The sequence below is a fragment of the Sinohyriopsis cumingii genome, chromosome 13 (assembly GCF_028554795.1).
Source record: "Sinohyriopsis cumingii isolate HCF-2022 chromosome 13, ASM2855479v2, whole genome shotgun sequence".
NCBI classification, from domain to species: Eukaryota; Metazoa; Mollusca; class Bivalvia; order Unionida; family Unionidae; genus Sinohyriopsis; species Sinohyriopsis cumingii.
The window spans coordinates 69,301,881-69,313,436 of record NC_142973.1 but is presented as its reverse complement, the minus strand read 5'-3'; the positions used below and the strand labels follow the sequence as shown (position 1 = coordinate 69,313,436).

The 11,556-nt window shown below is 35.8% G+C and overlaps 1 protein-coding gene across 3 annotated transcripts in view; it reads right to left on the bottom strand.

Moving 5' to 3' along the window:
- Nucleotides 1-1,061: 1,061 nt before the first annotated feature.
- Nucleotides 1,062-11,556, bottom strand: part of LOC149785788 (trans-1,2-dihydrobenzene-1,2-diol dehydrogenase-like) — a 46,413-nt gene continuing 35,918 nt past the window's right edge. For all 3 annotated transcript variants that reach the window (XM_089979710.1, XM_089979708.1, XM_089979711.1), the window contains exon 8: nt 1,062-5,005. In XM_089979710.1, the coding sequence (XP_089835836.1) occupies nt 4,896-5,005 (110 nt within the window). In that variant the 3' untranslated portion in view covers nt 1,062-4,895. The remainder of the gene's footprint in view (nt 5,006-11,556) is intronic.

Sequence of the window (11,556 nt, the reverse complement as noted above, 5' to 3'; positions counted from 1 at the left end):
ACCACCTCATATGTACAGTATAGATAACATGAGGACATTTGGAGAAGGGGCAGAAAATGGTACTTATTTAATATAGTCCTCTTTTTAATGAAGCTGACTGCACACTAGACACATTCATAGTAGACACATTGGTGTTGAGTGTGTCAGCTTCCACCTTGTGAAACGGAAGTATTTTGAAATGAACACCATGAAGGGATAAATGATGCCAAGTTCATGCCCAAATAGGGGTACCTGATGCCAAATTAATGCCAAAATAGGGGTACCTGATACCAAATTAATGCCAAAATAGGGGTACATAATACCAAATTAATGCCCAAATTGGGGTAAATGATGCCAAATTAATGCCCAAACAGTGGTATATGATGCCAGGTTAATGTCCAAATTGGGGTAAATGAGGCCAAGCTAATGACCAAACTGGGGTAAATGATGCCAAATTAATGCCCAAATAGGGGTAAATGATATCAAACTAATGCCCAAAGAGCAGTAAATGATGCCAAACTAATGCCCAAACAGCAGTAAATGATGCCAAGCTAGTGGTAAACAAGGGGTAAATGATGCCACATAAATGCCCAAATAGGGGTAACTGATGCCAAATTAATGCCTAAATAGGGGTAAATAATGCTAATACCCAAAATACAAATGTAGAATGTTGCTCTATGCAACATATTCATCCTCTGGAGATTTAAGACAGGACAGCCTGCCATGAGGGCATGGAATGTACTAAAGAGACAGCAGGTGCCCCTTAAGGAGATGGGATCGCCTGCCAGGAAGACAGGGTATGTAGTCAAGAAAGGGCAGAGTCTCACATAGGGAGGGCAGAGCAGCCAACCTGAAACATCCAAGGAGAATAATGTAATAGCTACGAATGTTTAATAATGATTTCATATTTCACTGTAATTTGAATTTGTAAACATAAGACTCTTCTATTTTGTCTGCCCTTTTCCTTATTCATCCTCTTGATTCCGGCTCTACATTTATGTCTGGTTTTATTTTTTTGCAAGTTTACAAGCACATTTAAAAAAAGCATGATTGGAATTTAATTGAAACCAGCAAACACAGGATTTACTTTTTTCACTATTTATTTTACATTCAACAATCCATTAATGTATAATGAAGATCTGCTGTACCCACAGACAATTACCAGTACCCATGGACAATTACCAGTACCCATGGACAATTTTTATATGTTAAGCAAAACATTATTACCATAATTTTGTCATGAAGGTTAACATGCAATGATCTCTGTTGTATACTCCAAACTACTGATAACATCTCTATTCTAAGTACTAATTTTGTTGTTATGGTTGCTACAAACTGAATTCCAATTCCATTTAATCAGTACACCCACCCCCATCAAGGCAAAGGCACATCAAATGAATATAAGAACAGCACTCACTCACTAATAATAGTTCCTGTTATAAAGTGGGTATGGCCATAGATCCCATTGTATTATGAAGTATTAATGTATAATGAACTTGATTATAAAAACAATCTGACTAAAGGGCAGTATATTCTATGACTACCGTATACAGCAATCTCACTATAATGCAGTATACTCTAATGACTCCCATAGGCAGCAATCTCACTATAATGCAGTATACTCTATGACTCCCATGGACAGCAATCTCACTATAAGGCAGTATACTCTAGGACTCCCATGACAGCAATCTCACTATAAGGCAGTATGCTCTCTGACTCCCATAACAGCAATCACGCTATAATGCGGCATACTTTATGACTCCCATGGACAGCAATCTCACTATAATGCAGTATACTCTATGACTCCCATGGACAGCAATCTCACTATAAGGCAGTATGCTCTCCGACTCCCATAACAGCAATCTCGCTATAATGCAGTATACTCTATGACTCCCATGGACAGCAATCTCACTATAATGCAGTATACTCTAGGACTCCCATGAAAGCAATCTCACTATAAGGTAGTATGCTTTATGACTCCCATGATAGCTATCTCACTATAATGCAGTATATTATATGATGCCCATGGACAGCAATCTCACTATAAGGCAGTATACTCTCTGACTCCCACGAAAGCAATCTCACTATAAGGCAGTATGCTCTCTGACTCCCTATACAGCAATCTCTCTATAAAGCAGTATACTCTATGACTCCCATGGACAGCAATCTCACTATAATGCAGGATACTCTATGACTCCCATGGACAGCAATCTCACTATAATGGAGTATACTCTATGAGTCCCATGGACAGCAATCTCACTATAAGGTAGTATGCTTTGACCCCCATGACAGCTATCTCACTATAACGCAGTATATTATATGATGCCCATGGACAGCAATCTCACTATAAGGTAGTATGCTTTATGACTCTCATGACAGCAATCTTGCTATAAGGCAATGTACTCTAGGACTCTCATGACAGCAATCTCGCTATAAGGCAGTATACTCTATGACTCCCATAAAAGCAATCTCACTATAAAGCAGTATACTCTATGACTCATGATAGCAATCTCACTAGAAAGCAATATACTCTATGACTCCCATGACAGCATTATAATGAGTGTTTACTGTATCAATACAAATGCCATTTACTTTTTTCAAAACACAATACTGAAGCTGAACCTCAACCCAAATTAAAGAATTTACAGTAAATGTTTTTTCCATTTTTAGGAAATAAAGCAACTTGATGCTTGTATGTACTGATCCTATATTCATGTAGTTAGTATGCTGTAGTCATTTTAATCCAATGTAAACTATCTGTCTGAATCACTAGAATACCCCCTGCATTTAAAATAAGCAGGTACAGCACTTATTATAAGACCAGAATACCTGCTGAGTTACAAATAAGTGGGTATCACACTCCCTCATTATAACACCAGAGTACCCCTGAGATGAAAATAAGCAGGCGCTGCACTCCCTTATTGTAACAACAGATTACCCCTGAGTTTAAAATAAGCAAGCACCATACTCCCTCATTATAATGCCACAATATCCGCGAGTTTCAAATAAGCGGGCACCACATTCCTTTATTATAACACCAAAAGTTTCAAATAAGCAGGCACTGCACTCCCTTATTATAACCAGAATATCCCCTGAGTTTCAAATAAGTAGGTGATCGCTGTGGTAGCCTAAGTTGTTAAAGCATCTGCCTCGGATGTGGAAGGATGCAGGTTTGAGCCCCAGCCAAGTTATAACAAAGATATATAAAAATGGTACTAACAGCTGCCTCGATTGGTGCCACACTGCAAACATCATAGCAAAATGACTGAAAAATTGTTAAAGCTATGTTAAAATCAAAATCACACACACTCAAATAAGCAGGCACTGCACTCTCTTATTATAACAACAGAAGAATACCCTGAGTTTCAAATAAGCAGGTACAGCACTCCCTTATTATAACACCAGAATACCGCCTGTGTTTCAAATAAGCAAGCACTGCACTCCCTTATTATAACACCAGAATACCCTGAATTTCAAATAAGCAGGCACCACACTTCCCAATTATACCACCATAATACCCCCATAGTTTCTAATAAGCAGGCACGGCACTTCCTTATTATAACATCAGAATACCCCCGAGTTTCAAATAAGCAGGCACCACACTTCCTCATTATAACACCAGAATACCCCCCCAAGTTTCAAATAAGCAGGCACAGCACTCCCTTTTCATAATGCTGTCCACTGAAGCCATGGATTATACTGCATTATAGTGAGATAGTCAAATGAACATATATATACTCACACAAACTGATATGAGTGTATTAAGGCACTACAGATCTGTCTTAACCATTTACCTCATGCAAGCACCTTTGGACACCTCTACCCGATTCACATACAAGTGCCTTTTGACACCTCTACAGCATACTCATGGAAGCGCTTTTTGATGCCTGCTGTAAACATCAGCCATTTTGAGCAGGTTTTCATTGTGCCACATTCAGGGAAAAAACCCTATTAGATACTACATTCATTGGTGTGAATGACCATTACATCAGATAATATGGTCGCTGTTTATGCTCTGGTCGAAATCTGCTATTTAAAGTAAGTGGGTCGTATTCTCCACTCTCCAAAATGGAGGTCACAGATTTTGTTGAGTACTTACTTGAGTTTTCACAATTAGAATCACAACTATGAAAGCTTCAATACCTTAGGTAAAGGCTCCAATATTGATGTAGGTAGCAATTAGTTTTTATAAATTATCAAATTCACATGATTTAGTGATGTAGACGCAAAGAACCTGTAAATTTGGAGTATGAGAAATGGCAGCTACGGTTGGTCACGCAGCTTCAATGACTTGATGGCGAACGAGTTCTCTCAAGATTTTAAAGCACATAAAAGTTCTTCCGTGAAAAGTAATTATACACCTATAATGATCGGAATTTGCTCTTAAATCTTCTGACAAATAATATATGCGTACCAAAAATGTAAAATGGTTAAAACTGCTGTTAAACTAAACATTGCTTAACAGTTAACAGACAGGCCTTTGTGTATGGAGTCGAATAGGTAACAGGTTTTCTATTTATAGTGCACTGCACTGGGTAACTTTGCTACATGTATACTGAAGGGCTACAAAGCCATACACTCTATGAGGTAAAGGGCTAAAAAGCCATATACTTTATGAGGTAAAGGGCTAAAAAGCCATATACTCTATGAGGTAAGGGTTAATAAATTGGACTCCTCTATGACTATACTTGAATTATAATGAATTATAATTGAAAACTTGTTTATAATGACAGGATTTATAACAGAAACTCTGCTACAATGAAAAACCTTATAATGTGCATGTTGTCCAGTATAACACTTATAGTTCCTAGTGATTATTAAAATCCACTACTATCTGTCTTCAACTACGGCAAACCAGTATAAAAACAATGCATCTTTTTCAAGAAGAATGGTGGGTTATTCAGGATGTCCAACTCTTATACTTTCTCCTCTGGGTAGACAACTCCCATTTGTCTGCGAGCCTCATCCATAATTGCCATCATTAGTTGACTCTGTCTGTGAGGTATTATGGGACACTCTGTGCAACCTGAGAAATACAAAAATATCCATGAGTCAAATCACTAAGAATTATCCCAGGATCTGTGGAGACATGAAGCAAAACATCTAATATATATACATAAACATGTTGTTAATTTGACCATACCATTATAAAATAGAATTACATTTCACCATCAAAAACATGGTCCTGCATACGCTAAAAAAATTAAAACTTCATAAAATAAAACTGTATTTAAAACATTCAAGAGTTTCTATTATTTGCCAAATTAGAATACATGAAACTGTAACATTTGTATAGTATACAAATGTACACACCGTTAAACAATTCATACATAATGTACACTGTTATACATTTCAAACAGAATTATACATTTTACAATGTTTATCAAAAGGCTTTTGAGTCCTTTTGAATGCACTGTATCTATCATATAATGTATTAGTTACTAATAAAATAGTAGTTTTACATGTAATACCCACACATGCTTATTAAGTATACACTCCTCTTTCTGGTAAAAATGTGCAAAAATATTCAGTGATATGCACACATATCTCAATGCCAGCATGAACTATCACCAAATAGTAACTATTTAAAGGCACAGTTCTTAAAGGGAGCTAATTCTCCCAGCAAGTACAAATTATGGACAAGTTAAGTTTATGATATGGTTGGCATGTAGTTATTATGAGTCAAATACAAATTCTTTAAGGGCATAGTGACTATCACTAAGGAAACAAATTAAATCTCTACTTGAAATTGACAATGTATATACTCACTTATAAGATAAGTCCAACTGGAATCTATGCAGACCCAGATCTGCCAGCAGATTATAGGATGGCATATCAGAGTCTATGTTGTTTGCAGTTCACTTATAAGTGAGAATATATGGTACCTATTAACTTGCTATCCTTGCATGTTTACAGGTCATGAGGTAGTACCCTACTTTTGAGCCCTGTTTTGTCTACATCATTAATATGTACACCAAAGCAAGCATTATTACAGAAAAAGAGAAACATGTAGTTCTAGAATGATATAAAATAATGCAGACTTTCCATTTTTAATAAAAATACAAAAACAGCAGAGGAAAAACTTAATTTTTGTGATCCAATCTTTTTTATGCCGAAAACTACCCATTTCAAAACTGAAGTTTGTGTTTGGATTATATACTTTTTGGCGTTAGATATAAAGCAGTCCTGTCTGAATTGGACATGGATAAAAGTAGCATAAGTTCAAGATTTGGAGTAAAATGGGGCCAAGACACTAACGTTGTGGATCCACTGTGCAGGCTGTGTAAAGAAATACATTATGATCATGCCTGCTTGACTATACATAATGCCCTTGCATATGAGGCAGTGTGCTTTAATGACTGCTGAGACACCAACATAGTTTTAACCTTGCTATTTGCCATCCAATTTTAGTGCACATTAACAATTATCACTATCAACAGAAAATGTCCTTCTTCCAATATGGTAAAATTTTCAATGAAAACAAGAGACCCAAATGTGCCTGATCACTCACCAAGCTAACATCTACATAAAAGCCAAATGAAAGTACAGGTGGCTAAAAAGTCTGGGTTAATTGATGCTTGCTGACTTGGTTTTTCTATTATTAGTAACATACACAATATCAGATGATAGATTAGAAATACTGGTGAAAATATTAAGGTTCTTATGCCAAGATGTGTTTTATCAATATTAAGGCCTTTATGCCAGGATGTGGTCAATCAATATTAAGGCCTTTATGCCAGGACGTGTTCTATCAATATTAAGGCCTTTCTGCCAGGATGTGTTCCATCAATATTAAGGCCTTTATGCCAGGATGTGTTCTATCAATAATAAGACTTTTATGCTAGGATGCTTTCTATCAATCTGATCAAAACTTGTTCAGCCATTTTTTACTAGTTGTTGTTTAAAGTTTGATTATTTCCACTTTTGGAAAGTATGGTAATATTTTATGGGAGATAGACATAAATTGTCAAACTTAAAAAGGCCTCAACACAATAATACTTTCTGTTAACTTTAAGTTTAGCAAAGTTTTGTTCAGCTGTTTATGAAATGCAATCATTTTTTTAAGAGTTTGTAATCATTTTTTTAAGAGTATACCATTTCATAATAGACTGACATCATTTGCATAAACTTAAAAGGACTTCATGCCAGGATGCACTATTCAAATTTATTAAATTCTGTTCAACAGTTTTTGAGAGTAAAACAAATAGTTATTTTAAGGTTTTCCTACATTTAGTAGTGGCAACCATACTTGATAGCTGATCTTTATTTTATAAAAACTTTTGATGGCCTGAATGCCAGATTACTCTTTGTCAAATTCTATTCATTGGTTTCTGAGAAGTTGTTTGAAATGTTTTTGTTTTTAAATTTTTAGCAATGGCAGCTACATCTGCATGCACATAACTGACTGAACATTATACAAGAATGCGTTCTTTCAAATTCAATAAAGTTATGTTCTGTGATTTTTTTAAGAAGTTGACTGAAGGTTGGTGTATTTATGTAATCATGCAAATCCATCATTTGACCAATGAGATCATGTGTTATTTTAAGTTTCATCAAGAATACTTAGGCTGGAGTCTGCTTGAAGCATTCAGTATATACCAGATGATAAGTGTGTCTAGCTCAGTATGAATACCACAATGTCCAAATGTAAAAGTACTGGTTCAGAGCAAATACCCAATTTCAAAACCCCATATCTGCTATTATGCTCAAAAAGTCGTACATGCCAAATCATCTGAATAATACAGGATACTGAAAGATATTGGTCCTAAACCTTGTTGGGTGCCATTAAAACCAGATGATATCGCAATGTGTATCATTATGAGCCATGTAATTTCACGCTCAAACTAAGATACCCATCCCTTTTTCACATGTGAGAAGATTGGTTTATGTCAGATAGATTTTTTAACAAATCATTGCCTTCCTTCCAAACTTTGGTTATTTTGGAAGAATGGTAAAATTTATGATAAACGGCAGCAAAAGGGCTTTAAACAGCAAAACTATATATCAAATGTTTGAGTGTGGTTGTACGAAAATTATTTTGTCTGGATAAGGACAACACAAAACAACAGACTTTTGTTTACTTTTGAAGCATATCCACAACTTCACAAGTTGGAATTAAACATATGCAGAAAAATGGTGACCTAAAAATATGTTGAACCTCTTGCCGATGATATGTGCAAAACTGAAACATGAAAACCGTGGAGCATAACCATAAGGCCACTAGTTAATACATTTTAGGTTGCCTTATTTCAAATGAATTATTTAGGTTAAATTTCTGACAAAAAATAATGAAAATATTCTCCTGAATACAGATGTGTTCACACCCCCCCCCCCCGGTCCTATTCACATAAAATATTATATGAATCAGCACATTTTACACCATAACAACAAACAATAATTGCAATGCCAGTAGCTGGTAAAGGAAAGTAACATTTCCATTGGTCAGAATGATACCACATAATCAAAATGAATTGCGTTTATTTCTGTATGAACTGTAAGGAGAACTAATTTTCTAAGAATATCCACTTCTATAAATAGAGTCACATGTACAGCATAAGATAAACACTGCCAGTGAAGGCAGACACAAAGTAAGCATTAAAGGAAAAGAACATTCTAACAATTGTTTTAAAATTTGAATAAATTTGGCTTTCGTTGCTTGAAGGACTGGTATTATGATGACCTTACTACAATCAAGCAGGACAATCCCAAATTGCTTTGTAACAGAAAACCCCAAACATGTATTACTATGCTCAATTAAGATTTCTGTCTTTTAATGATGAAAACAAAATAACAAAACAAATAAATGAAATTTCAATTATAAGAGTTTAACATTGTTTTTTTCTGAGTTTATTGTGGTATAAACTGTCAGCTGCCGACTCACACAACTTACATAATGCCCTTTGGCCATTACTTACTGTGCAAGTCAGCAACTGACAGTTTATACCATGATAAACTCAGAAAAAAAACGTTAAACTCTTAATTAAATAACAAGACTCTGGTTTGAAACTTGAACACGTCATGACTGGGTTTTCACTTTCTTCCTAACATATTTTATCGGGGTAGGTGGGTTAAAGGTCATTACTGACAGGGGGCTAAGCCTTTTAAGGATAAAAAAAATTACACAAGAATTGTTATACCATGTCACAAATGCTCAATGAAAACCTGTTTATATTAATATATTTGCAAATCTGAATACATATTCTTCATTAAGTGGACACAAAATGTTGCACTTAAAGTGTATCGCATCAAGTCCACTCCAATCATTTACAAAACCATAAGGAGACAATGGCCTTTGCTGTAGGTTTTCAGTCAAAAAGAAGAACATAAATTCATAAATATCCAAAAATCCACTAGGTGAGTATTGTGTTTTTGCAAAAAGAATTATAACCTTAAAAACATATTTTCCAAATTTTAACAATAAGAAATAACCAAAATGAGGAAAAAAGTCAAGTTGTCAAAGCTAAATGGTCTCCTAAGGGTTTAAAGGTTCCACTCCACAGTTTCATGTTTTGCAGAGGACTGAATTTCCATATAAAAAGTGAATCCCACCATTTGAAATATAGGATCATGTGGTATTTTAAGTATAATCCAGGAAAGCTTATGCTGGATTAAATCAGTTTTTTTAAGCATTCAATTGGCACCATTCGACTGCTGGGGGGGGGCAGAATGACTATCACAGGGTTTGAATGTGATACTATTCACTCAGAGTGAATGAATGGTTTTAAAATGGAACAAGAGGCACAAGTAGTCTAATATCACTCACCTGGTTAGTTGTTGTTTTAGGGGTTTAACACCATTTGTCAGCAAAAGACAGGCTATATATGGCAGCCAGTATATGGTGAAGGTAGAACCTGAGGAAAACCCTGGTAGGAACCATTGACCAAAGAAGCTACAGTCAGCATTTTCACATATCATCATTGGCGGGGGCCCCCAGTGGCAGTGTAGTCTAAAGCACTCACCATTACAGATCAGGCCATCTCACCTCTGTCTGCATGGGTTCGAGTCTTGGGTTCTGCCAATATGGGTACATGAGAAAGCTTGCCAGTAGCTTCTTGTGGGTCGGTGATTCTTTCTGGGGTTTTCCTGGATTCTTCCTCCACCATTTATACTGGCCACCATGCATAGCCTATCTTGTGCTGAAAAATGGCATTAAACTCAACAACAATAACAACAATATCCACCAACATTGGCAAGTCTGAGACTGGAACCCACAGAGACAGAGGTGAAATAGCAGTGATCAGTAAAGGCCACTTAGAGAAAAAAAAAGTTATCATGTAGAAACCAAAATCTGGAGCACAAGCAATCAGAGGGACATTACTCTAAATAGCTCTAGGCCCAGATAACTTTTAGTTATTTTGCAGAAACCATAAGCTGGAGGATGAGCAATCAGGTGGCATTACTCTAAATGGCTCTAAGCCCACATAGCTTAAAGTTATCTTGCAGAAACTACAGTCTGAAGGTTGAGCAATCAGGGGGACATTACTCTAAATAGTTCTAAGCCCACATAACTTGAAGTTATCTTGCAGAAACCATTGTCAGGAGGATGAGTAATCAGGGGGACATTACTCTAAATGACTCAAAGCCCTTATAACTTTAAGTCAGAAGGATATATAATCAGGGGTACGTTAATGTTCTAAACAACTTTAACCCTAAATAAAGCACAATTAAGCTTATGAGACAGATGAATGGTTCTTGAGCAATGATGATTACAAGCAACATTCCAACTGAGGATATAAAGTGAACAGCTAAAGGCCTTAACTGCATCCAAAGTGGAGTTGGCAAAGCAAAACCCATAAAAGGCAAATCAACGGCTAAAAGAGAATGTACAAACCAAACTATCAAAATGGACTGAATGGTTCCTAATCTATACTGGTTATAAGGACTAGAGATCCATTCAAGATGGAATATTGAAACAAAGGGCAATAACTGAGTCAAAATTAGACATGAAAAAATGAAGCTTTGACAATGCACATACACATGTAAGTAAGCAATTCATCTACCAATACTATCCAAATCAGTGTAAGGTTGCAGAACTAAACTTATTATAAGAAAAATCCCATGTGAGGATATTGCCAAGGGCCATAATTCAATCCAAAATGAAGAATATGAGGCAAATCCCATGAAAGGTACATCTAGGCCTAAGAGACAATGTACACCACACATGATTTTAGTATTCCACTAAAAAAACCTGAAAATTTAAAAGGGGATGTTTGGGGGGGGTCCTCTCCCAACGGGGTCTCGAGGGGCAGCACCCCCTATCCGGTGGTCCAAAAAAGCATTTTACAATCATAAAAAACTGCTCCTGGTGCAACTTATGATCATAATATATAACAAAATAATCATTTGAAAAACTAATAAACTTACCAAAAAGTTTCAACTTGACTTGAATAATTTCACAATATTTACTGTCACATGAATTTGTTCTCAAATACTATTGGTGCTTAAGATATTTCATGTGCATGGCAGTGTTCACATCATAATTAAGTCACAAAAATTTCTCAATTTTTGCAGCAAATATATTATACTTCTCTCTTTTCATAACAAATCTGTAAAATAAACACCCAAGTACATCAACTA